We start from the raw sequence: 25,500 nt of genomic DNA on the forward strand, positions 1-25,500 counted from the left end.
TGTGCTGGTCCTTCGTCTGACGGGGGGAAGCACAACGCTCGCATGGGTAAGGCGCTAGGACTCTCCCTCGGTGTAAATTCTCCCTGTTAGTTTAAAAATTTTAAAACCCCCTTTTTAAATGTTATGAATTGAAATGTTGTCTTATGGCCAGAATTACCTGAAAACTGTGAATTATATTCGGCGGACAACATTATCATTTGGACTTTTGACCTGTGTGGCTAATTGCCGGGCCTCTTTATTGCAAATGCGGAGGTGCAAGCAGGCGGTGCGCATCAAAGCGTGCGATGGTCCCGAGAAGAGCCGGAGCTTCCTACCATGCACCCTACAACTCCCGTTTCTTGCTACACAGAATGAGTAAGTCTGGTTGTTGGTGATTGTATTCATGTGATGATCCATTTCCCAGTTTATATTGAAATATTTTGAGTCTGTTTTGTCTGTGTTTAAGTCAAGGTGTGACCCAAGACTTATTATGCCATATCTGCGGTTGGAAAATTTTGGAATACAGAATATATGTCAGCTTGCAGTATAGCTTAGGGAAGCTGGATATGCACAATCCTTGCAAAAGAGATGCTCTGACTTCCCTTTGAGCAAACAAGCCCTGAAGAGAGGCAACTGAGAAGTCCATTGCTGTGAGCAAATGCCCTCTCGTAAACAAGAAGACGTCCGTGCCATCTGGCAAGCAGCACGTCAGGGCTCCAAGTGAGAAACATTTGTATTTCGTTCATAAAATGTATGTGATGCAATGTAGCCTCAGTGCGTGTGACGGGACAGGAGGCTGAAATGGGTTCACGGCTTTTCCTGAAAACATCTGCCACGTAAATACAAAGAGTTGGTATTGAACAAGCATTGTGTGAAGAACAATGAATGCCACCAAAACAATTTTCAGCTAATCTAGAAGAAGCTAAACCGTGGACTTACTTTTTAAAACCAATTGGTTTGTGGAGTCTCCAATTTATGGGCAACGTACATTCGAGGACTGGGCAAATGTAATGAAATTAATTTCTAAAGCAATTATTTAAAGTGGCCTAACTTCTTGGAGTAAGCAAATATTAGAAATACTATCCTTGCTGAGGATAAAGTTAATTATACTAACAGGTACCAAAAGTTCTGACAACTTATTTAAAGATAGAAACTGGGAGCATAGGGAAGAGTGTTTTAGAAGGACATGTCAAATCTGTGCCCGCTAAATATGTTTTAATCTCTCGGTATAATTCCCACTGGCTATAAACAGAACTTTAAAGACTAATTAATACCGCAAATATTTACCATCTTCACTTGATACTGTCTCCTAATTGTGTGTGTCTGCTAATTAGATGAGCATAAATGTTAATGAAAGTAGGAAATTTTATTATACAACTAAGACCAAGGTAAATCTGCCAGGTTTTGAAACAGTAACTTTACTTGGTTGTAGCAGCAACTCTCTTAAACTGCTGCTACTGAAGTTGCCTTCAGCGACACACACATTTACCTCCAGTGCCATGCTTTAAAATGCAGTTTAATGCTAGTGAGAAGTGTCAGATTCACAGGTTTTGAATGCAAAACCGCTCTGTATCTTCAGCAGTGCAACGCGTCCCTGCGTTAAGTCGATCTCTCGACGGAAGGGCTGCATCCACGCTTGTGCTTGCCCAGCCTCCGTGTGCGGGGTACTTCGAGTACTCATGGCACTGATCTTCACCATCACGACATAAGAACGATCTTCCTTTCAAATCAAACACCGTGGCACTATCACCTTTCTAACCTTCAACGTACAAGGCACAGGGTGTTTCTCCCCCAGTCCGTGATGGATCTGATGGTGGGTGCAGTGACGACCACAGCATGGGACAAACCCTGCGGAGCGGGAGCGCAGCGCTGGCTCGCACGTGGCTGTCCCCCTGGCTGGGAAACCCAAAATGTCTGTCTGTGATTCCACGCTTTCCAGATTTTTTTTTTAACCTATTTGTATAAGGCAACAAGGTGGTGAAGAAGGACAGAGTGAGGTATTCAGCGGTTTCGCATATTAGTGCGTGGACTCGGATACATGCAAGTATGAAAGCATAAATTGGTGACCGGGTCATGCTTTCACTCAGGCGTATCAGCATGCTCTTCAAGTGTCTTAACAGCTAATTAAAAACTGCAACTCTGTTGCAGCCAGCCTGCATTATTTAATCCTTAAATAAGCTCTAGGTACACCCCGGTGGTTTGTGGCACTTCAACAGCGGAATTTGTTAAAAAAACCAACCAAACAAAAAACCAGCCTATGGATTGTTTTTTCCCCCACTTTTTTTCCTCAGTATCTCCTTGAGATGACCGGTTCCCCCCTCCCCACGAAGGGCAGCCGCCGGGCCGTTTGGAGTGGGCCGTGATCCCCCGCGGCCCTGACAGGAGGTTTGCCACAGGCAAGGCGCCCGGCTCCTGAGGAGAGCGGGCTGGAAGCGGGGCGAATGGCGCCCGCCGCCAGACACGCAGGCCTAGAGTTCAGAAAGACGCTTAAAAAAAAAAAAAAAAAAAGAGAGGCTGATGGCGTCAGGACTGATGTCACCGCTGACGGCAAACCCCTTCCAGGGCCCTCGGCACCCCCCCCGGGTTAACCCCCTCAGGCGGCCGCCGGGGTCCGTGATGGACCCCACCCGACCGGGTCCCGCCCGCGGCGGCGATAATGGCGGCGGCGGTAATGGCGGCGGCCCCACACAATGGCGGCGCGGGGCATGCCGGGAGCTGTAGTTCGGCGGGCGGGAGCGGGCGGCGGCGGGCGAGGGCCGCCTGTCATTCCCGTCGTGCCCCGCGCGGGGGTGAGGTGCCCGGATGTGCCCGGCGCCGGAAGAGAAGCGGGTCTCTTCGGGGCCGGCCATCTTGTGCGGCAGCGAGCTAGGGCGCGGGGGGGGTCCCGGCAGCATCGGAGGAGGATCCCGCCGACGGGGGCCCATCATGCCCGGACACCTGCAGGAGGGCTTCGGCTGCGTCGTCACCAACCGCTTCGACCAGCTCTTTGATGACGAGTCCGACCCCTTCGAGGTGCTGCGGGCGGCCGAGAGCCGGAGGAAAGAGAGCGGCGGCGGCGGGAGCCAAGGGGGCGGCGGCGGCGGGGCCCGCGGCGGCCCGGCGGGCGCCCAGACCAACTCCTCCGGCGGGGCCGGCGGCGGCGGCGGCCCGGGCCAGGCGGGCGCCGGCGGCGGCGTCGGCGGCGGTCCGGGCAGCGCGGCCAAGCAGCTGCGCAGGGAGTCCCAGAAGGAGCGCAAGAACCCGCTGCCCCCCTTCGCCGCCTCCGCCGGGGGCCCCGGCGACCGCCGGGAGGAGGGCAGCGGCCAGCCCGGCGCGCCGCTGCGGAAGGAGGGTGAGCGGCGGAGCGTGGTGGGGGGGGGGGGGGCTGCGGCGGGGGAGGGAGGCGAGCCGAGCCGAACGCCGCGGCGCTGCCGGGCCCGGCCCCGCCGAGGGGCCGCCCCTCGCCCCGCGGGGGCCGCGTCCCGCCGCGCACAAAGGAGGCGGCGGCGGGAAAGGCGCCGGAGCCAGAGCCCCGGGCAGCGCCGAGGCCTCGTCCTCGGTGGCAGCAGCCCCGTGTCCGCGGCGGCCTCGCACCCACGTGGGGAAGCGCATGGCGGGGACGGCCGGGCGGGGAACGCCCGCGTCGAGGGGACCGCGGGGGGGGACGGGGACACCCGTTAGCGGCGGCCGCGGGCTAGCCGGTGCTCAGGGAGGAGCGGCGACCGCGCAGGGCCTGCTTGGCCGGCCACACGTGGCCGCGGGCGGTGTGTTCCCCGCGGCCCGCTCAAAATGGAGTCGGGCGTCTGTGCCGGGGTGGCGGGGCACGGAGGAGGGAGGGCTGCCGGCGAGGAGGAGAGTTAAGGCGAATTGGAGGAACGCCAGCAACGCATCCTTAAACTTAAACGGCGTTTCGGGTGGCCTGAGGTATTGGACGGGGTGCCTGGCGGTCCCTGGGCTTTTCGACGTTCACCTGGGTCGTTTTTCTAGGGAACGGTGTTGGTAGGAACGAGGGCTGCCTCTTAATAACAGGTTGGGTGAATTCTCAGCCGTGTTTGTGTAGACCCGTAAGACGTCCCACGCGGGAAACTTTGTTGAAAAAAGAAAGTATAAGTAGGTTAAACGAATATGCTCTGGGCAAGGTAATTAGTAGGATGCAGCTCTGCACGAAGAGGGAGAGCTGTCGTCCCATCCCGTCGCAGGCAGTTGTGCCGTGCACAGACTTCAGCGCACTGTCGCATTGGTCAGAACTCTGATTAAATTGGCACCCTTGAAATGCATCAAAATGTGGTGACAGCACTTGACGTGCAGGTGAGGAAGTCACTTGCTAACTGCAGTTTAACTCGAAACGATCTTTTCAGAAACGCAGCCAGTTCGGAAGAGCACAGTGCTATGTGAAAGCATCTTCATACTTCAGCACTGACTGCGGTGCATGTTGCAAAATGATTCTCCACCACGTTTTATGCTTTTTAAGGAAGAAAAAGTTCTAATATACTCGTTGTTTTAGAAAGTGGGCCTCCCAAATGTTATTTGAAAACACCTTGTGAGAAGCAGAAGTTAGGAGCTGTGTTACGGTACTCTTTGCTTACCGATCTTCTGTACTTTAACGCTTGAGAGTTGCTCTTCCACGTGAGGAATGCAAGAATTTGTCCCAAGTGGCAATTTGCTAAGCCAGTGTCCTCTGGAAGTACTAGTCAGATACAGAATTATGGTGTTGTCCCTCATGAGGTAAACCTGAAACATGGGCAGTGTCTTTGGCCGACACAAGAGAATGCAGAGGGGTTTTGGCAGGGCTAGCAGTCCATGTTTACCTCCCGGTTTTCACATTTGTTTTCAAGAACAAGCACTACTTCACTATGAAAAAAGTATTTCGTGGCTTATTATAGTAGTGAAACAGAGAAAGTCAGGCCTGCTTTTGTAGCAGTGTGTACAGAGCACTGTAGTAAACAAAGTCACTTCCCAGTTTGAAAACTTCGATTTTTAAAATTTTTTTTTTAATTTTTTTTTTTTTACTTTTTTTCGTTATGGGGACAGTAGTTCTAACATCATAAAGGTGTTTGATGCCATGGCATCGACGAGCATGCACACTTCTGTGTGAATGTATTGCAGTTTAAAACTATTCCACTACTCTGTAGAGGTGCAGATTTTTTGGCTGGTGAATTACCAGTTCAAAGCTTTGTGATACTAAGAAGAAGAAATAACTTGTATTTTTGGTTGGGCTTCACTGGGAACCAGGTTTTTCTGAGCACGTGGTGTTGAACTTGAAATTCAAAAGACGTGGATTATTCATTCCAGTTCTGCAGCATACCTCCTATGTGGCACTGGCCTGTTCCCTTTCCTTGCTGAGCTCTACCTCTTAAAATGAAATGGTCTGTCCTTAGTTTGAGTCCTTTTCAAAGTAAATCTTAGTGAGTTTAACCCCTGTGTTTCCTCAGGGAGTAAGGACTACTTAGCAAGCAATGTATGTCATGCAAGCTTCACGTTAAGTACAGCTTGTAAGGTAAGAAAGACATTGTTCATGTGGGTGTGTTGGCTTGGATATCATTACAACTGTAACTTCTTTAGCCCCACCCAAATGTGACATTGCTTGTTAGGCAGGAACTTATTTCTTTAAAAAATTTAAAAAAAAAAAAGGCAGCTTTTAATTGAAAAGATCGTTCACAATTCTTGAGCCAGCCTTGGTGGTTTGCTTAGTGTTTTTTCCCTAAACGTTTTGGCAGGAAAATAGTATAACAAAGGAGTAATGTGTTTGTCCAGATCTTTCTAAAGAAGAGTAAACAGGCCTTTCAGATGGGTGGAAAAGAAAACTGTATTTGAAGATCCTTCAGATGTCTTAGTGAAGAAGATAATGCCCATGGGAAGTTATTGTTCAAAAAAACCAAAAACTTTCAGAAGGCATAGAAAGGGAGGGAAGAATGCTAGCCAGTTCAGTGTCACAGTGTATTCTTAAATAAGCGCACAAGGAGGCGAGTCTTTGTCAGGGAGCGTGTGTATTGGACTGCGAGGATTGGTGTGGATGAACATGCCATTTAGTCACTGACCAGGACCTAGTGCATTGGGCTGCCTGCTCATGGGGATGCAAGTGGCACCTGTCTGGGTAAGGGTGCCCTGCCCTGGGGAGTACTGCTGGCCAAAACAGTTTCGAAGAAGAGCATGGTGGGATGAAGCACAGGGACTTGGGTCCAGTGCAGTGATGCTGACTTCGTTTTGGTGTGCATCAAAATAAAAACCACTTGTTTTACCTGAAAAGCACCTTTCGGATAAAAATGAATAAAGGAATCTTGCTTACCGTGATCCTTCTTTGAAAGTTGACCCTGTCGTTTTAACACAGATTACTAATGTATTGTGTGCTCTGACAGGTTTTGTTTCCTACAATATTGTAAGAATGTACGCTTGTACAAAATACAATTTGATTGAAATGCTGCGTAAAAATGTGAATAAGAAGAGTCAAATGATCTACAGGGACTTTTTTATAAAGGTATAGTCGCTCAGATTATCTAGTCACAAGGCTAGAAGAAAAACTTCAATTCCGGCTTACCTTCAATATTTTTACAGTGTTAGAGTCAGTATCTCTCTGGGAGCAGCTCCACATTCCGTTGATGTGTTTCGCCTGATGTTTCAGGGATAAGACGTATTGGCAGGAGGCCTGATCAGCAGCAGCAGCAGCAACAGCAGGGTGAAGGCAAGCCTATTGACAGGAGACCAGAGAGACGACCTCCTCGTGAGCGCCGCTTTGATAAACCTGCTGATGAGAAAGGCGAAGGAGGAGAATTTTCTGTTGATAAGTAAGAATTTTGTCTTGTGTGACAAAGAACTGTCTTAGCTTTGATAGGAAGGGGCTGTCCTGCCTTCTGCTACTAAGTTAAAAAAAAAAACAAACAGCTGATTGAATCAAAATTAAATTGACTGAATTAATTTTTTTGTCAGTCACAAGAAGAGCGTATGTCATGCAGACCATAACACTTTTCTTTCCTTTTCCATGATTTTGTTTACAAACTTGACTCAAGTTTTGGACTGGGAGTCACCTAATGTGAACGGTTGCATTGGTGTAACTGAAAATACGGTTTAAATCATTAAGATACCCACCATACCTCTCTAAATCTATAGCAGATGGCTTGGGTAAGGAACTTGAGTATAGCTGTTGCCTGCAGGATGAGATTTGTTTGCTGTTACAGCTGTTGCTTAAATCCGTACGGCTGACTTAAAGACAATAAAAGTTTGTCCATGTAGGTGTTTACACCTAGGCTGCAGTGGCTTCAGATCTGGAAGTGGTGAAGACATCTTGCATCTAGGCAGGATTTATAAAGTGTCTCAGGTATCATGAGGGTTCCAGAACTCAAGTGTTTGGAAAGCAGTGTTCAAATATTTTAGTAGCCAAAGCTAAAATCCTTTTAAAAGTAAGTTGGATGAATGTGATTTAAATTGAAATTGTAGTATCAGCTAGTTATGTAACACAATACAAACAATAAATTTTGGAATTTAGTGCCAGAAGATGCAAATGAACAGTAATCCTTCTGAGCATATGTTTCCAGATTCTAAAGTGCAGGCATTATGTATGTGGGTTTTTTCAGTGTAATAATTTGGCATTGAAATGAGAGCCTTGACACAGTTACAAACAGTAATTGTCAAAGGAAAAGTAAGCAAACAGTATTCTCAAAAGAGAAAAAGAAAACTTTAAAAACCATGCCGTGAATTTTTGGAGGTGAAATATTCATGTTTGGCTGTTCCATGCTAGACCCATTATTGACCGACCTATGCGTGGACGTGGTGGACTTGGAAGAGGACGTGGACGTGGCCGTGGAATGGGCAGAGGAGATGGGTTTGACTCTCGTGGCAAACGTGAATTTGACAGACATAGTGGCAGCGATAGATCGTAAGTCTTTAACTTTTTCTATTGTTTTTTGGCTATTCTTTACAATTAATACATGTTTTAAAATTTGCCTTTGGATTTCTGTATCTGGACACTATAATGTTAACTCAGTTTTGTTAGTTCTGTTTCACATTCACATTTCAGCGGCCTAAAGCATGAGGACAAGCGTGGTGGCAGTGGATCACACAACTGGGGAACCGTCAAAGACGAGCTAACGTTAGTAACCTGTAATTGCTCAGAAAACTATTAGCAGAATGTTAATAAATCCTATTTCTTATGGCTTGCAAAATGTAAAGATTTAGCTGCCTTTTTGCCTTTGATTTTGATAATTTTTGCTGCACTATTAAAGCAGCCTTTTCAGAATTTAGGAAACTAGCAATTTTTTGTAACATAAGCGATGGCTTCACTGTTAAGGGGTGGGTGTCTTGTGCTGGGTTTTGAACAATGCTTTTACTAAAAATAGAACAATTTAATTTTAACAGTTTTGGTCAGGTTAAGCATGCTGTTTTACAAGTATTACATTGAAAACAGTATTTTTAATACCCAAATCCATTTTGTGTCTCAAGGTACAGCGGGAGGCTTTCAGAATGGGTACTAGTAAGTGTTGGGGAAAACCATGAGGAAGGTGGAAAGCATAGAATTTAAAAGGCACAGAGAGCACCAATCCTTAATGAAATCTTTTTAAAGAAGAGTGGGTTGTGTAAATCTGCTATAGAAGTTGGTCATTAATCTTACGTAGCTTTAAATAGGGATGAACTGTTAAAAAAACAAAACTCCAAACATTATGTAATTGCAGTGAATTGGATCAGTCAGCCGTCACTGAGGAAACGCCAGAGGGAGAGGAACATCCGCCTGCTGATTCTGAAAATAAGTGAGTACCACCCCTCTTAATGTTCTTTGATTGCTTCAGAGGTAGTATTACTTTGCCTTTAACCTCCGATATTTATTCCTACTTCTGTTTTGCCAAACCCAGATTATATTTTCTTCAGTAGATATGAAATTATCTACAGTGCTGCTGAAAGATTGTTTCTTCAAAAACTGCATGTCTAAAAATTGTTATCTTGAAACTGTTCATTAGTGTCATGCAGGCTCTTAGGTCACTTTCAGATTTAGTTATTAATAATCGGTTCTAAGACGCTTAGGGTCTCAGGATTGCAGCTCCCAAGTACCCAATCTAAAAGCAGCTGTGCTCATAACTAGGTAGAACAACCAAGAAAAAGGGACAAAAGATTCTTCTGGCAGTGCAAAGCAGTTTTTTTTAAACTTCATTTTTTCAAAACAACTGTTGAGACTGCTGACTAGCCTGTAGAAGAAAGGTTGTATCTCTTCCGTTGTCTAACTTCTGTGTATGCAGGCAATTTTCAAAGTTAAACTTGATTGCTTCTCATTCTGCTTGGACACTATTACAGAAGAAACCAGGGACTGGATGAATGAAATAGAGTAACTAGAGAAGCAGAATGAGCAGTAGTGATACTTAACAGTTGATGTAAAAACGCGATACAAATTTTTATGGTAGCTTAGTAAAATAGAATACTGTATTTTAATGAGGAACGTGCTTCATGGTGGATTCAAAAGAAAATGGCAAACAGATAAGATAGAATTTTGAAATACTTGTTTGCATGAGGTTTCTAATGTGGAAATTGCTATAGCTTGATTTCCTCATTAATAACTTCGGTTAGCAGCGGTAGAGAGGCTAAAATTACTGCGTCGTAGAGAATAAGATATGGATTTAGCTTAACTGAAAAAAGACTAAATGCTGTTACTTCTCCAAGCTTGTGGTGGTCCAAGGTTAAGGTCATCTTGTATACAGAAGTAGTATGAGAATTTTTAAGGAATTACAGCTCGGACGTTGGACAGAAAATGCTAGCTAGCTGGTCCTTAAAAAAAATTACATTTATTGGAAATGTGGATATACTAAATTTGCCATGTCTGCAGTATTTCCTGGGTCTTGGTTAGTAGCAGTGTCCTGGTGCTTGACCGGATACTGACCCATCCATGTGCAGATCAGTTATCTGCAAAATTCTGCGGGCTATTTATATGGTTTTTTTCTTCTTCCTCAAATCTGCAGAAATTGTGTACTCAGTTTCAAGCATAACACATCTGTAGTAATCCATCAGTTATCTTTATAGAAAAGCATCTTTACATGGGTTAGTTTTTCAGGTTGGCTGGTTTGGTGTGGATCTCTAACCTAAATGTTTCAGCAGAACCGTAGGATGTTTTACTGCAGTAAAATGTGCAGAATACTGAGGGGTAGTATCTTTGCCTTGAACAGAAAAGGTGCTTCTGAATATTATACCATGTCAAAAATCATTCTGTCCTACAAAATGAGAAAAAATTGAAATACAGTAATTTTTACATAAAACTTTTGCATGATTACATCAAAATTAATGGCTACAAAATGAAGACTTTTTCTGTTAAGTTGAGGCTTTCATGATCTTTTTGCTGCACGTATAAGGCACTAGTTTTCTATAAATCAGAAATTTAGTTGCATAAACACACTGAAGAATTAGAGGATCGACTGCCTTTGTAGTTGGAACATGATCTATTATTGAGGATAGTCGTTGTGTGTTTTACTCAAAAGTAGCTTTTTGGCAGAAGGTAGAGGCACCAAAGATTTGCAATGAGGTGATATATTGCACAAGTAACTGAGTTGTATGCTGTTGTTTTTTCAAGTTAGCTGAAAGTAAAAATTGTTTCAGTTAGCTGGGAAACTAATAATTGTCTTTGGTTCAGTAAAGAAAGCAGGCTATCCAAAGCTGATTAAATTCTGGTTTTTAAAAAAATAAAAAGTGTGAAAATTGTGGTAAGAACAAGTTCTCTCTCACTGCCTTAACTTGAACCTTTGGGAGAGAGGTATCTCAAAAAAGGGGGGACAAAGCTCCAAACAAGTCCATTGCAGAAGTTGGGCTTTCATATTTGTAAAGAAAATTGTCATTAATGTGGAGAATAGATGGCATGGGTCAGTGTTAATTTTAACATTTTACTGTGCTGTGCTCACCATTTAGTTGCTTAAAGGTGTCTGGCTGTGTTTTGGGGTTTTGTTTTTTCAGGGGTTTTTTTTTTGGTGCTGGCTGAAGGAGATGATTTTTCATGTGTGCTTTCTGAGTGGTGGAAGTGAGGGGTTTTTATATACACCTCTTAACTGCTAAATACTTGATGAACTTTTAAAAATCTGATGCTGATTAACAACTGATTTTGAATTTGTTGTGTCTAGAATTGAGTTCTAAGTCATGATCATAATATCCATGAATTCACTACAGAGAGAATGAGGTTGAAGAAGTTAAGGAAGAAGGTCCTAAGGAAATGACCCTGGATGAGTGGAAAGCTATTCAAAGTAAGGATCGTGCAAAAGTTGAGTTCAACATCCGTAAACCAAATGAGGGTGCTGATGGGCAATGGAAAAAAGGATTTGTTCTTCACAAGTCAAAGAGCGAGGAGGTAAAGTGATTTTCAATATTTGCTAGTATCGAGACTGTATAGGTTTTTCTGTTGATGGAAATATTCCACTTCTTGGAGTGGGGACTCTTATTCTTTGTGATGCTGACCTGTAGCTAAAAGTTTTTAAAGTGGGAAGAACATTTCTCTTAATAAAACTGCAGTTACGCAGTAGAGTAAGTAGCCATTCTTACTGTGGTTAGTTTTAGCAGTTGATCTGTACCCTTATGTTGGTGCGTATCGTCATATAATCTAGAGATAAGACTGGAATACTGCTGCATCTGGGCAGGTGGCTTTGTAAGGACTGTCTCTTGGTGAGCATTTTAGAAAAAGTTTGTCGATACCAAATTTATTTATTTGCTTTTTTTAAAGGAAGCTTATGTTATTTAGCATCTCTTGTTAGTCTTATGCAGTACACAGATTTATGGTGCTTGCTAAACATGATGGAAGGCTGAAGAAATACTGGTCATGCCTCAAACACCTTAATATCTAAGCTGTGTATCTTAAGTTTGTAACCTAGGTATGTTCTCATTTTATAGTATTATATAGACAAGTGCCCTTGAAGGTTTTGAGAAACCAGGTGGAATACATTTGGATGCTTCAGTGATATTCCATGTAGTTGGTGTAGAATTATTTTAAAATTGTAGTTTCTCAAGCATACGCATTTCAGTCATTACAAAATTTTAATTATTCTGTTCCAAGAGAGTGAGAGTGGCAAGGAGAGACATACTCCTTCACTTCAGAAGGGGAGGGAGGTGCTGAGAGCTCTTGTTTTCTAATGCAGCCCTGCATTAATCTTTGTTTTTAACACTGTAATATCTTAAGTGGCCCACTGTTAATCCATGGCCTGCAACGTTGTGTACCAGATGGTTCTGACACCCTTTGAAGTAACTAAATAGTACATAATATGCTGTTTGGTCTTCTAATAAGTATTTCTGCTTTCTTGCACCTTGCCACCTTTTTTTTCTTTTAAGCTGGGGGCATAATACAGATGAGGAGGCACTATTCAGTACTTCCCAATGAAAACTCCATTTCTAATCTCATTGAACTCATTCTGAGTTTGACTTTGTGACAGTCGTGCTATTTTCTTTTCTTGCTGTGTAAGGTAGTTCAGTTCTTTAAATGATGCATATCTTTCTGTTTACTTTAAGCTGTTCAGTATTTGACATGTTCATTAAATACTGCTTTCTCTGGCTTGTGTAGAAAAGGGAAATTGAGTTAGACTTAATGTTGCTGTATGTTATGTAATTCTGTTTAAACATATTCTTTTATGTACTTTACCAAGATTTACTAAACCTGTAGTCCTTCAAGTTCCCCCAGCCCCAGTCTCTCCGAAGCAGATTTATTTGGCATTGACTCAGCTGAAGACAGTCTTTTTCAACATACCTGCATGTATGATAGTATAATAAGATGGTGGTACTCTTGAGTAATTTAGAAGCTAGAAAGATCCGTACTGTATTTTTGAAAAATGAATTGGTAGTTAACTCAAAAACCCAGATGAAAACAATGAGAATAACTAATCGAATTGCTTTCATGGAAGAACTGACATAATTAGTAGATTGTTCTATTTGAGAGGTGTATTTGGTTAACTTCTCTTCAAAGAAATGAGGTGGATGTTTTAACAGCTCCTTGCTGTATAAGCACAGAAGTGAGATATTGACAAAACTGCCTTAAATCTAGGTGCTTTTAGCCTGCTTTTTTTATGCCCAGCAGATGTCTCTCCCCGTTTCACTTATTCATTGTTCACTGATCCCAGGGGAAGCAGTGTGGGGGGTTTTTTGCTAAGTATTATAGCAGAATAGCTCTATAATACAGGCATTAGGAAAGCCTTCACTGTGGCTCTTTTGTGAGCAGGTTTAGAAGGTGGAATATTTAGAAGTTGTGAACAAAACCTACCAATCACCTGCTGTTCTTTTTCTGTTTGTCCTCTTGGACATACTTACGAGTCATGAAATTAAGGTTGGTGTAAGGTTTCTGTGATTCTTATTGATAAAGAAGGGCATTGATGTGTGGAAGTGACTTGGTTTATAGGTAAATTCTGTGTTTCAGCCCCAGATCTTCTGTACTCTTACAGCTGAAAAATCACAATGTGCCCCAGTAGATTTTCTCAGAAATTTGGATTGAAGCGTTGTGATGACCACCCTCATTGGGTGACATTGGGAGAATGTCCTAGGAGTCTGTGGGAAAAGGGAGTATGAGGATCTAGTACTGTTCATCTGCCTTAGTCTTGTGAAAGAGCTGTCCTCCTCCTCCTCTGACTTGCGCTCTTCACTGAGGGGTGAAACTTGGCCCTGTCTGAGGTCTTTCCTCTTTTCCAGGTTTGCTATGCAATTACTAGAAAGTGATACTTTGTATAAAATGAACTCTTAATTTGGTCTTGGATTCTTGCTGGTTTAATATGAAATCCATGTGTATTGGCAGCGTGTATTGGCAGCCCTAGTCTAATGAGACTCTTTCCAGGAGATTGGGTTATGCCATAAAAGAGAGATCTTTGTTCCTTCTCCGCAGCTGGTTTAGTGGTTTCAGTCTTTTAAGTTCTGCTGGTGCAGCTGAACAAAAAATGGGAAGGAGTTACGTTGTGGAGAGTTCCTAAAATTTGTTCAAAAAGTTGGATGCAGGTCTCCTGGAAAGACTGATACCCCTGTAGTAGATCAATTCCTACTCTGTATCTGCTGTGCCATGCCTCTTTCCTGTGCCTTCAAACTTTCTTGCTGATCTAATCGCTTCCTTAGAGGAGGTTGCAAACGGAGACTGTGAAATATGTTTTGGAAAAGAATAGTTCATCTCCTCAAAATTTGGAGGAATGACTCTTGAATCCAGCCTGTGCAGAAACCTTTTCTCATTAACAGTAGTTTTAAACATCCCACCCTCTTATCTGTCTAGTTCTGTACACGGTGTGCCTGATGTATTGAGGTGTGCTAGGGATCAGGCTGCACACGTGGTCTCTACTAGAGTTTCCAGCAGCTTGTGTTAAACTTTTTTGGTATCGGTCTGAGCTTTCTCTTGTCTCCACGCCTGTGGTGTAGTCTATCCTCTAGTCTTTCTGGATGCTTGCACAGCTGTTGATCTCATCCTTTTGCTGCTTCGTGTGCTCAGTGACATCTGTACCCAGCAAGTTCATGTGACCTTATTACCTGTTGTTTCTGTATGTAGTTGGTCTCATTTCTTCCTTTTGTTTTCTCCCTTTGTTCCTTTTGTCACTTTGGCGTGGACACGCAACTTTCATCAGACAAAGGCGATGACAGAAATGCAGGGGAGTCTGCTGGAGTCAAATGAGGTACTGATCCTTTATATCTAACTGGTAATAACCTGTGTTTTAATATGAGCCCCTTCTGAAATGAAGGTCTGGATATTAAGAAGTCACAAAAATGGAGAATACAAGTAGATACAATATGAAGCTCTTCTGTCCATGCCTGTTGTCTAACTGTGCACCATATAGGACCCTTCATAATTAGTACCCTTGCTCCTAATTGACCTGAATTCCAACCTTATCATAAATGCTTCTATCATGAGTCTTTTTATTTTTTGTTGTTGCTGTTGTTTTTCCATATCTCACTGTCTGCTTTGGTCCCCTGTCCGCTAGTAGCTTGTTCTTAATTTTTGACAGCCTTCCCCAAGACCCATAAGTGCAGCAATGCCTTCAAGAAGCTATCGGTTATTAGATCAGAAGACTTATTGAGAGTTGCCAATACATATAAATTAAATGCCTCCAAAGGCGATTCAGAATAAGCAATTTGTACGGTATCTCTGTGACTGACTGTCATCACCTAAGTGACAGAAGAGGATGAGGAGAATATGCCAAGTCTTGTATTGGTGTTCTAAATTAGCTTTAGTTATGTTGGTTAAAGACATCATTGGGTTACATGTAGAATTTGCTATTTGTTGGTTTAGTGGTTAAACCAAAGTTGTGAAAATGCAATGGTTTTGGTAGACTGCAGTGTTTCTTTTTTAAGCAATAACAGTGTAGGGAAGGAAATGCATAGATACTACCTCTCACAAAAGAGAATGTCATATGACTTCCCTTAAATTGAAAATATAATCTCGTACCCTGCAGTGATCAAAAGTGTAGATAAAATATTAAGTCGTAAGAAAGGAATCAAAACGATAAAGAAGAGGTACTGTGTACTGTTTTACAGATTGTTGGTGTACTTACATTTGAGTAGTGCCTCATCAGGCTGAGGTGTGGAATGACTTTTCTCTGAAAAATAACTGCTTGGGCAAACTTCTTAAGTTTGGAAAAGCAGTCTCTGGGGGAAGGATGTACAATTCAAATCTATAATATCAGGAGTGGGATGAGGACTAGTTGTTACATGGAATACATCCCAGTGAAATATATTTGAAATAAAGCAGCATGGAGGGGTATTTCTCATTGTCTCTAATTAAATTGCAGTGCTCTCCACTGCAGGACATTGTGGAGGTCAAACGTACAGCTGGGCACGTAAAGGGGTAATTAGATTGGTGGGGGAGAAGGCTGTTTATGGCTCTGTACATTATGGTGCTTGTGACTGACTCAAGAAATCCCTGTAAGCAGCTTTCAGCTGTTTGACTGCAGACCTCTGTGTATCCATTGGCTACCTTATGAAGGATCCACAAAAGGTAATTAAAGGGTATAGGGCTTAATTGCACAATATGTTGCCTTTGAAAGTCAGCATATTGTGTAATTACACCACAAGAAAAGTAAGTTAAGAGTCAGGAGCTTCAGGTTGAACATGGCACTTCTGTAGGAAAAAAACCAAGCAAACTGATAATTGCTGTGCCAGAAGTTTGGGGCTTATAGGAAAAGAAAGCATTGTATGTTGTCATGTTTCCGAAACATAACGATTGGGCCTTGTAATAGGCAGAGTGCTGGACTAGATAAACCCTTGGTCTGATCCAGTGTGGTCAGTTTTACATTTTGTGTATCATCATAGGTGCCAAAACCAGACTTACCACATGGAAGAATTATTTGTGCAAAACAGGAAAAATAATTATGTTAAAAACACTTGGTTCTTTTTGTGTTCAGTGTGTAACAATTTTAAATACTCAAATGTGCTGAATAGTAGCATTTATGGTGTTAGACATAACTCTTCGGTGCATACCGTGCTCCTCGAGGGTCAGGTTTCTCACTGTGAATGCACTGGGAACCAGCCAGCTGTAAGAGAATGTTGTATCATGGCAAAGGTGGTGAGAGTTGTATTTTTTTAGCGTAATTGGTGAGAGTGGTTCTCTGTTTTAGCATTAATGTTTTAGCTACTTCAGTTACATTGTGTTTGATCTGTTTATGCCTCGTTTGCTGTTTGTTATGACTAATGCAAACCAGTAAGGGATTCTTGCCATCTGCCTTGTTTTAAATATTTATACAGGGCTAAGCAAATGAGAAAGGGTAAAATACCCATTGAGAAAAATAAGGATGGGTTACAAAGTAAGTATTTAAAAAGAATGCAATGAATTGATAGAACCTGAAGATTTCTCAGGATACGAAGTGAGAAGAAGAGAAATGCTAGAAAATGAGGTTCTCTACTGGCTTGGTGATAGTTTGGTCTCAGATAAGCCTAAACATGTTCCTCTGAACGAACTCCAGAGCTTCCTTGAATTGTCTCGGAAATGCAAAATACCTTTGTTTGCTCAAGAGCTTATTTGATTACCTGTATGTGGTTTGGTTGTCTGGACAAGTGGTATAACTTGATTCCTAACAATTCCTGCACTACCTTTTCACTTGAATCGATCAAGGTAATCATCAGTTTGGGAGTACATTTGGAGGCGAACACATATGCTGTGGTGGTAAGAGTGCAACTACAGATGAAAACGTTTCTTTTGGTGATTGTTCTTACTCATGAAGAAACGCTCATTTCAGGCTCATGCTGAGGACTCTGTAATGGATCACCACTTCCGCAAGCCAGCAAACGATATTACATCCCAGCTGGAGATCAACTTTGGAGACCTCGGCCGCCCCGGACGTGGTGGCAGAGGGGGACGGGGTGGCCGAGGACGTGGTGGCAGGGCCAGCCGTGGAGGCAGAACTGACAAGGTAAGTAGCTACAGCTTTCATCTACAAAGGAGATTAGTTTCAGTTATTATTAGGATTTTCATACAGAGAGTGTCTCTCTTCTTTCTGGGGGAGATGCTCTGACAACAAACACCGTGTTTTAAAACCAAGTGTCCTATTCTTACAAGCTTACTTTAAACTAGGTTACTGTTAGGACAAAAGGATGAATGTTTTAGCAGTGTTCTTGTTAAACACAAAAAAGGGAGGGTGGGGAGTAGGTTGGGTTAAAAAAAGAAGTGCCCATCTTTGTGTCTAAACCCCAAAAATGACTCTTTGGTATGGACAGATCTGAATGTACCGTGAGATGCTTCTGTTTGTGCCAGAGCAGAACCACAAGTGCTAGAGCGGTTATTTTCAGACACAGTCAGGGCGGTGTACCTGCATTATGACCTGTTGGGGGTGAAAGACTGGTTTTACGGCTGCATGTTATATCTTGAATTTGAGGAATTTAGAGTTTTCATGTGGAAATAGGATTCTCTGGTTTTTTTTCTAATCTGCAGTAATTTTTTTCCTCCTGGTCCTGAAGCCCCAAGGAAATACTCAGGAAAAGTACTGAGTGGGGTTGGGGAGAGAACATGTAAAGTTGAAGCACCATAGTATAGCTACAGAAAAGATTTGATTTGATCTGGATCACTTTACTTGGCTTAAATGCATCTAATCAAATTGTTACTCAATAGAAAATGAGGTCAGTCTGTGTGGTTTGACTTTCTTCACATAGACCAGACTTGCTCTTTTTTGTCTCTTCTAGGACACTGGTTTTGTTTTCTCTTTTACACTGGATCACTTTAAGTTTTAGGCTTATTAGTTGGAAAGCTCTTTCCTGATACCAACATAAGAAAATTTTAAGGAATTGAAATTAAATGGTGGTGGTGTTTGCTCTGAGTTGTTTCACTAATATGGCATCTTGCTTCTTCAAGAATGCTGTCATAAAGTAGTTAAAAACTTTTCTGCAGCTTATTTTATGTTGACTTTGTTTATTTCCTTCCAGTTGGTTAAGGAGTTTGATGTGATCCACACACCCAACCAGGTTGGTGATCTCTGCTGGCACTTACAATACCTGTGAAAAAGGCCCTCCTGTTACAGGGACTGTAAACTAACCCCTCCTGCAGTGCATTGGCTTTTTTAGTTTGCTTTCTGCTTTTGTCTAATGAGCAAATGGAGATGCTAAAGCTATAGGTTTCAGACCCTGCTATTACTTTTTAACTCTAGTTTGTGGGCTGGGTACTTCTCTAGGCAAGACTAAGACACTACAGGTATTGATACAACTTTTATTGAAACGGTTTAAATATATCTCTTGATAAATGAATACGTTTACAGGAAATTCCACTATCCTGGCTCTTCCTACTCTTCCTCTCTTCCACATCCCTCATGGACAAAGTGAAGAATTTCTAAAGTATTCTAAAATACTTAATTTCTGCATTTCGTGGCAGCACTGTTTTAGGTGTGGTACAGAGCCTTTTAAAAAAACCTGTTGGGAAGCACTGAGGAGATTCTTGGTTAATGTATGAATTTCTAGGGCTAGGTTGGCACAAAAATTCTGTTTATCAACAGCTGGTTTGTGACTGGGGAAAAACTAAATGTGTGAAACATCATTTGTGCTATGAACAGGCCTTTTCTGTAAAACTTCAGTTGTGTCCCTCAGTAAGAATTGATGGTTATGTGCTAGTAGAATAGCATAGGTCCACATGTAGGGATCTATTTAGGAATGGAAAGAGAAATGTACTTGTAACCTTGTGCGATAATCGTGCGCAGACATGGTCTGTTTGCCTATAGTGCCTCTTCAGATAGCTTTGATTCAAAAAGTAGTATAGGAGACTGCCTAGTCCTTCTTGGAATAAAAAGTGTTGTTTATCATGGGGGGGGGGGAAGTTGCTCTTGTAGTAATTTGTCCAGTGCTAGACTGCTGACTCTGCTGTACTGTGTACTCCTTTGAATCCTGGTATTTCCCTGTTGAATAGGGTTCAGGTTAAAGTAGTTTTTACAAGGAAGAATTCCTAGCCCCGTTTGTCTTGGGTGCCGGCAGTCCCCCTGCCTGCAGCTGCCCCGTGCAAGTGCTGCCCAGCCTGTCTGCACAGGGACAGAGCCTTAACCTTGTCCCCGTCCCCGCTGGCTGGGCCCCAGCCTGGGCCCGCAGTTGAGCGGTCCTAACATCTCCCACTGCCCAGCTCAGCTGTGCGCCGAGCCTGTGTTTGCCTGGCAAATGGAAGGACTTGGTAATGTGTGAAGAATTAGAAATGCGGTAGGGCTTGGTGCTGCTGAAGGTAATAACTTTCTGATGTTTCTCTTTCAGTCAAGTGCTTCTGCTCCTGATGTAGATGACCCAGAGGCTTTCCCAGCTCTGTCCTAAACTGGATGTCATAAGCCAACCCTGCCCTCGTCGGGCCTTCCTCTCCGAGGCTTGCATGCTTAAGGATCCTAAACAACTAAGAAATTTAAAAAAAAAAAAAAAAAAAAAAGAGACTGTCATTCATACCATTCACACCTAAAGACTGAATTTTATCTGTTTTGAAAATGAACTTCTCTCGCTACACAGAAGCAACAATATGGTAGTCAGTTTTGTATTTAGAAATGTAATGGTAGCAGGGATGTTTTCATAATTTTTTCAGAGATTATGCATTCTTCATGGATACTTTTTTGTATTGCTGCTTGAAAATATGCGTTTCCAAACTTGAAATATAGGTGTGAACAGTGTGTACCAGTTAAAAGCTTTCACTTCATTTGTGGGTTTTTTTGTTTTTTTTTTTATTTCAGGATTTTAGACATTTTCCCCAAACTACAAACTGGGTTTTAATTATTGCACACTATTTCCGTTTTCTTAATTCCTGCTTAGCAGATTTTTATCAGCCCATGGTCTTTTGGAATATGTGGAATTTTAATTTGGCAGACTGTTAGTGCTGTATGGAATACTAACTCCTGGAGTACTTTAGTTTTAATGCTTAATTTCAGACTTGGAAAAACAGTCATTTTTCATCTATGTTTGGTAGTTTGTTTACTCAAAATCTTTATACAAAATTGATACCAGATACTTGAAAAAGATTCAAAGCACATTGGTTTATAGTTAAATACCTGTGTATTGATCCAGCAATGATGTGTGGATAATTGGTCTAAACAGTTTTTTAAAATTAACGTATTACACCTTTCACTCAAGCTTTTTACCTTTATTCCCTCCTCCTCCCTTCAACAGAACAAGATGCTTTGTTGGCAAAAAAAAAAAACTTTTTAAATTACCTATGCTTTTTGTTTGAGAGGGTACCCTGTAGATTAGAGTAACCTTTCCTGTTGTTGGAGCTGGGAGGTGGGGAAAGGTGGTAGCTGTTGCTCTGGTAGTCCTTCCGGACTCCGTCTGGGACGTGGAATTTAGCAGCACAGCCTCTTGACACGAGTACATCAGTACCTGATGTATCCACAGCACTGCTCTGACAGTGGCAGGTCTTCTGAAGAAGAAACCGCAGGCCTTGGCTGGGTCTGGCAGGAGGGAGTTTTGGCTTTACCGTTTCAGATGGGGACATTGCAATCTATGCGCCATACAACAAGACGACGCAAAACAAACCCCCAACACATAACCTCTCCGTCAAAGTTTTGTTCTGGATTTGTGCAGTGTTTGAGATCTGATTGCTAGTTGACAAATGAATGTTTTTCAGAGAGCGATTGTAAGAAACCCTTTCCACCCCTGTAGAAATTTGCCATAGGTTTAATTTAATCCCTGTGAACAGGAACTTAACCACTTCAGGACACAAAAGGAGTTGAGAGAATGACTAATAATGAGGGTTTCTTAGCATTTTTATCTGCAGCATTTGTTAGGAGACTAGAAACAGGTTTCTCATTTTATTTAATGTTTTACACTTTGGACAGCTTATAACATATTTGTAGTTTCTTAACTAGGTAGATAGAAAACAAAAGGTAACGCCCTATTTTTTTAAAAGCTGTACAGGACAGGCAAAAAATATTGGAGACCTTTGAATATGAAATATCAAACTCCTTAATTGTGGTGTTTAGCTGGCTTGCTTTATCTGAACTATTTTCTACAAAAGTTTTTGTTGTAAACCACTGTTAATATCATTGGATTAGACTTTTTAGTGCACTCACCTATAGTTTAAAATACCAGGCTGTGAGAAGGAGGCAAGTTTTCAAACAGTGGATGGTAAAATCTCTTGGTTCATTTCTCCTGACTCTGAGCTGATCTCACACAGGTGCTCAGTGTGGGGGCTGTTGCAGGTCCAGCACTGAGTTAGTTGTTCCTCTTCCCTTCTCCCTTTGTGGTTTGGTAGAATGTGTTGCAGTTCCAGTGTTAGGGACACCTTGGATAATACAATTAAACAAATGCCTTGATATGCAGAAACACACTTATGGAAAAGCTTTCTCTGCGACATAAACCTTCCTCCCCTTACGCAAACTGTATATTTGCTGTTTTAGTTGCCACTCAGCATTTTTTTTTTCCAGATGACTTCTGGGCCAGCCAGGCAGTCGTTTGGGGCCCTGCTAGCCAGATTTGGTCAGAAGCTTTCCCCTTCTGCTTTAGAGCATAGAGCAGTTTCCCAAATGGCATGTCACGTATGATTTTTAAGACAGCTTGTACTTAACAATTGGTCCGTCTGCTGTTCTGATAGATGTAAATTTGCCTCTTTCAGTCCATTTGTGTCAAGAACTAAAACTGTGAACATATATCTTTAATATTGGTGGGTGTTAACTGAAATAAAGGTTTATTTTCATGCTCTTTTAAAAATGTCATGAAAACACATGGAGATGAAACCACTTAGGTTAATAGCGTCTCATCTAGGTTCTGTCCCAAGAGGTCCAGTCTGCCTGTGGTGATGGTACCCAGGCATTTCCATTGCCAGGAATGGACTTTGCCTTGGGAAGATGTCTTCGGAGTAGCTTATTTACAATTAATGAGCTTGCTCTTCAGTAACATTTTCTGTCCTCTTGCTTGATACTTTTGCAGTCATGCCAAATCCAGAGGACTAGACCTTTTAAAATCTGAAAAATTTGAAAAAGGTGGTCAGCAGAAAAAGCTGGAGAGAAACAGAGGGAGGCACAGGATGCAGATTGGCTTTTGAATGTAACGATGGCAAGGTTTGAGCATGAAAGTTCATCTTACAGACCGACTGCCGCTGATGCTGGGAGGAAACATGACTGATTAATAAATGCAAGTGTGAGCTGTGTGGGAAAGGACATAAATTCTTCTGAAATGTCAGAAGTCAGTGTGAATATATGGTGTTTGCAGTTTGAGGAGTTGAGACCACGCTTAACTGTAATGACTCTTTGCCCATGGAGATTGGTTTGCATAGCCACGCCTCTTGTTTTAATAAACGCAGGACATATGCCTAAAGCTGACACTTCCAGCATTTGCTAACCTGCTTCTTTTCTAAAATCATTACAAGGGCCATGTTACTTTCATTTTGTACTCCTGGCCTGGTCTGCCTTCGCTCAGTAACAGCCTCCTGGCCAGGCTCAGGCTGTATTTGAGCAAGCGCCGAGTGCCCCGATGCAGTGGTCGGCAAGTCCCTCGCTGTGCTGGGTGCTGTGCTAGAAAAGCCAAATGTAATGTTCTTGCTGACGGGGGATGTAACCTGGCTGTGGGGAAAACAGTTCATTTGCCCTTGCTGGGAGACTTTAAGGTAGGAGTTATAAAAGTTTGGTTGTTGTCCTACTAATGATGCTTTTTCTCTCTTCAAGTTGGAGTAAGACTTTATGTGAAGCCCCGTATGGCAATTTATCTAGAGACTTGAAGAGCAAAGAGAAAATGCACTCTAGTGTTCTGTTGTCCATGTGTTGAAGTTGAAGGTCTGTGCAGAAATAGATGCATGACAACACCATGTGCTTTTTTTTGCCTTTATTTTTTTAAAAAAAAAAAACCTTTCTTTGGTAATAGGTATCTAATTTGGTTGTACATAGCTGACTTGAGGTACTGATTTGTCTGTGATGCCCAGCCAGAATCCTCTTGCCAGGGTGGTTGACATACTGGCTGTGGCGAGCACAAAAATGGAGTTCTGTTGTCCTGGGTGTCTGACCCAAGCCAGAGTGAAATGTTTGCCTTTGAGTGACACCAGGCCAGTCCTTGCAGAGGGAATATGTGTGCCAGGCTGGAGACAAAACCTTGGAACCAGCTTCTAGACCCAGAAAGCGGAATTGCAGAGCTGGTACTTTGCAAAAGAGAATCTCATGCGCTTTCTGCGTGGCTGGCAGCGCGAGTGGCCTTGCTCGGAGGTGAGGAACAGTGCTTCACTACCTTCCCAGAGACCGGTCTGGGTGCAGTTTATTTGTCTGCCCTACGTATGTTACTTTCACAGGTGAAATACCTGACAGCAACAAATAAAGGCAGTGCAAGAGGGGGACATAACTGGCTAAGAAAGTAGCTTTGGGTTCGTTCCCAGCAGCGGAGCGAGGACTTGAGGTGTGCTATGCGGCTGTCACCTGCGTGCAGCATCATGTAGTCGTACCGCTGTTGACGTGTTCTCTGTGTTGGCAGGGAGCGGTAAACCCGTCGGCTTGCTGGGGTGAGCTGCAGGAGAGGAGGTGAGCTGGGCTGGCGCTGGTGCTGGTTTGTGGACAGTTCAGTGCGAGCCGAGGCTGCTTGGGTTTGTGTCGGTTCCCTGCCCTAGGGTGTGAGCTTGCCCATAGTTACCGGTAAGTGTTTGATCTTCACCCATGAGGTGTTGCTACAGAGGTCATCGTAATACCGAGAGGTGAGGGAGTTTATTTCACTTGCGTGTTCTTTACTGGGCGGAGTGAAGGTAAATCAGATAGGGGATTGGTTTTACTGCAGTCTTTCAGTGCAGCAATTTGGATTGGCTCGTGCCCGGTTGTGTTTGGGGTTTGTACTCGACAAACTGCAGGATTTCCGTTGTCTTGTATGGAGGACAAGGAGAAGGCTTGGTTCTGTCCTTTCTCCTGAGAAAGCGCTTGAAGGTCTGTCTGGCTCAGTGAGATTGCATGGCACTTGCAGGGCAGCGATGTGGAGCAGGAGGGATGCATATTGGGACAAGATGGCTATTGCTACTTAATGTGCTTTTTTTGGTGCAGCAGTTCCTTTTAACAGTGGGTTACTGTTTACCTTTGTCAGACTTGGATGAAGATGCTAAAAGGGGCAGTTGCTTTGCAGATCGCTCGTGGACTGCTGTTAAAAGCTGTTTTTGTGTGGAAGTGCATCTTCCCCTGCTGTCCTGTCTGAGCACATCCATGACTGAGCTGTGACTTTGAGCATGGATGTCCTGGGCCAGTTTGGAGGTGGCAGTGAGGATGCAAACAAATGCCAGGATTGAAATATTATCCCAAAATACAGCTCAGAACTAAATTTCTAGTAACTACATGAGTAGGGCTTCATTGCAGAGCTGCTGCAACACCTCCTTGCACGTGGTTTTATTGGCAGTCTGCAGATGAAAAAATCCTCCTGGCTTTGACACCCCTATTAAAAGCGTGGGTGGAAGCGGGGAGTGTACATCGCTTGCGTTGGTGCTGTGGCGAGGCAGACTGGGTGCTGTGTGTTAATGAGTACATGCGCCTCTCTTGAGCAAGAGACCGGTGTGTGTTTACGGGCACATCTGGGTATTGCTTTTCTTCAGTGTGCAATTTCTGCAGTGAACGTGGTGAGCTCACACCAGGTGGCTGGGCAGTAAGGGTAAGTATTCTCATCCTCCAGTGACTGCTGAGTTACCCGGCAGGAAGAATTAAGCTTTGCCGCGGCCGTGGTACGAGAAGGATCCCTTGGCATGTCTGGGAGAGGTCGTGGGCAGCGTCCTGCCGCAGGTGAGCTGAGGGACCCCGCTCCCTGTGCTGGAGGAACGGCTGTCGTGCACACCCAGCGCAGGGGGGCCGTGCAAGCGCTGGAGCAGGAGCGTGCGTCTCAGAATTGGTCGCTGTGCTGCAGAGGAGCCCTCGAGTGCGCATCGTGAGACTGTGGGTGCAGCACGCCAAGAGCTGTTGCCCGGAGTGCTGCTGCTCCTCCTGCTCCACTCCTCTTGAACGTTTCCCTGCAGCGCCTTTCCCTCTGCTTTGGGAAAGCATTTTCCTGGGCAGTAGGTGTCTTCAGTCTCTTTTCCTCGGTTCCTTATCCCCAAGAAGCTGCTTTTAGGAGGAACACCACATGCTGTTACGGCCCTGGCTTTGCTTGCAGGCTCTGGTGAGGCCAGGTCATTTGGGGGGTTTGTGGGTGTCCGGTGGGAGCTGGCAGCGAGCGGCGTGCTGGATCCTGCAGGCTGCTCAGCCTTTACCAGGA

The 25,500-nt window shown here is 43.5% G+C and overlaps 1 protein-coding gene across 5 annotated transcripts; it reads left to right on the forward strand.

The window, feature by feature from the left end:
* The first annotated feature begins 2,782 nt into the window (after nt 1–2,782).
* SERBP1 (SERPINE1 mRNA binding protein 1) lies at nt 2,783–22,619 on the forward strand. Of its 5 annotated transcripts, none has more exons than XM_069788434.1 (10): nt 2,784–3,310; nt 6,578–6,740; nt 7,691–7,828; nt 7,946–8,041; nt 8,622–8,696; nt 11,086–11,263; nt 14,490–14,537; nt 17,094–17,267; nt 18,274–18,312; nt 19,576–22,619. In XM_069788434.1, the coding sequence occupies exons 1-10, from the start codon at nt 2,905–2,907 to the stop codon at nt 19,630–19,632; spliced, it is 1,374 nt and encodes a 457-aa protein (XP_069644535.1). In that variant the 5' UTR covers nt 2,784–2,904; the 3' UTR covers nt 19,633–22,619. The 5 variants fall into 5 exon arrangements, with proteins under 5 accessions (XP_069644540.1, XP_069644535.1, XP_069644536.1 ...); XM_069788435.1 differs by having other exon boundaries at nt 7,970–8,041; XM_069788439.1 differs by lacking the exon at nt 7,946–8,041 and having other exon boundaries at nt 2,783–3,310.
* The last annotated feature ends 2,881 nt before the right edge of the window (nt 22,620–25,500 follow it).

This window comes from Haliaeetus albicilla, chromosome 8 (assembly GCF_947461875.1).
Source record: "Haliaeetus albicilla chromosome 8, bHalAlb1.1, whole genome shotgun sequence".
Lineage (NCBI taxonomy): Eukaryota > Metazoa > Chordata > Aves > Accipitriformes > Accipitridae > Haliaeetus > Haliaeetus albicilla.

What these genes read in the sequence shown, in the direction of transcription:
- SERBP1 (XM_069788434.1), top strand. Translation starts at nt 2,905, where the DNA reads ATGCCCGGACACCTGCAGGAGGGCTTCGGCTGCGTCGTCACCAACCGC. An exon ending in GTCTGCTGGAGTCAAATGAG is followed by an intron (nt 14,538 to 17,093) that starts GTACTGATCCTT and finishes CGCTCATTTCAG; the next exon opens with GCTCATGCTGAGGACTCTGT. An exon ending in TGATCCACACACCCAACCAG is followed by an intron (nt 18,313 to 19,575) that starts GTTGGTGATCTC and finishes TTTCTCTTTCAG; the next exon opens with TCAAGTGCTTCTGCTCCTGA.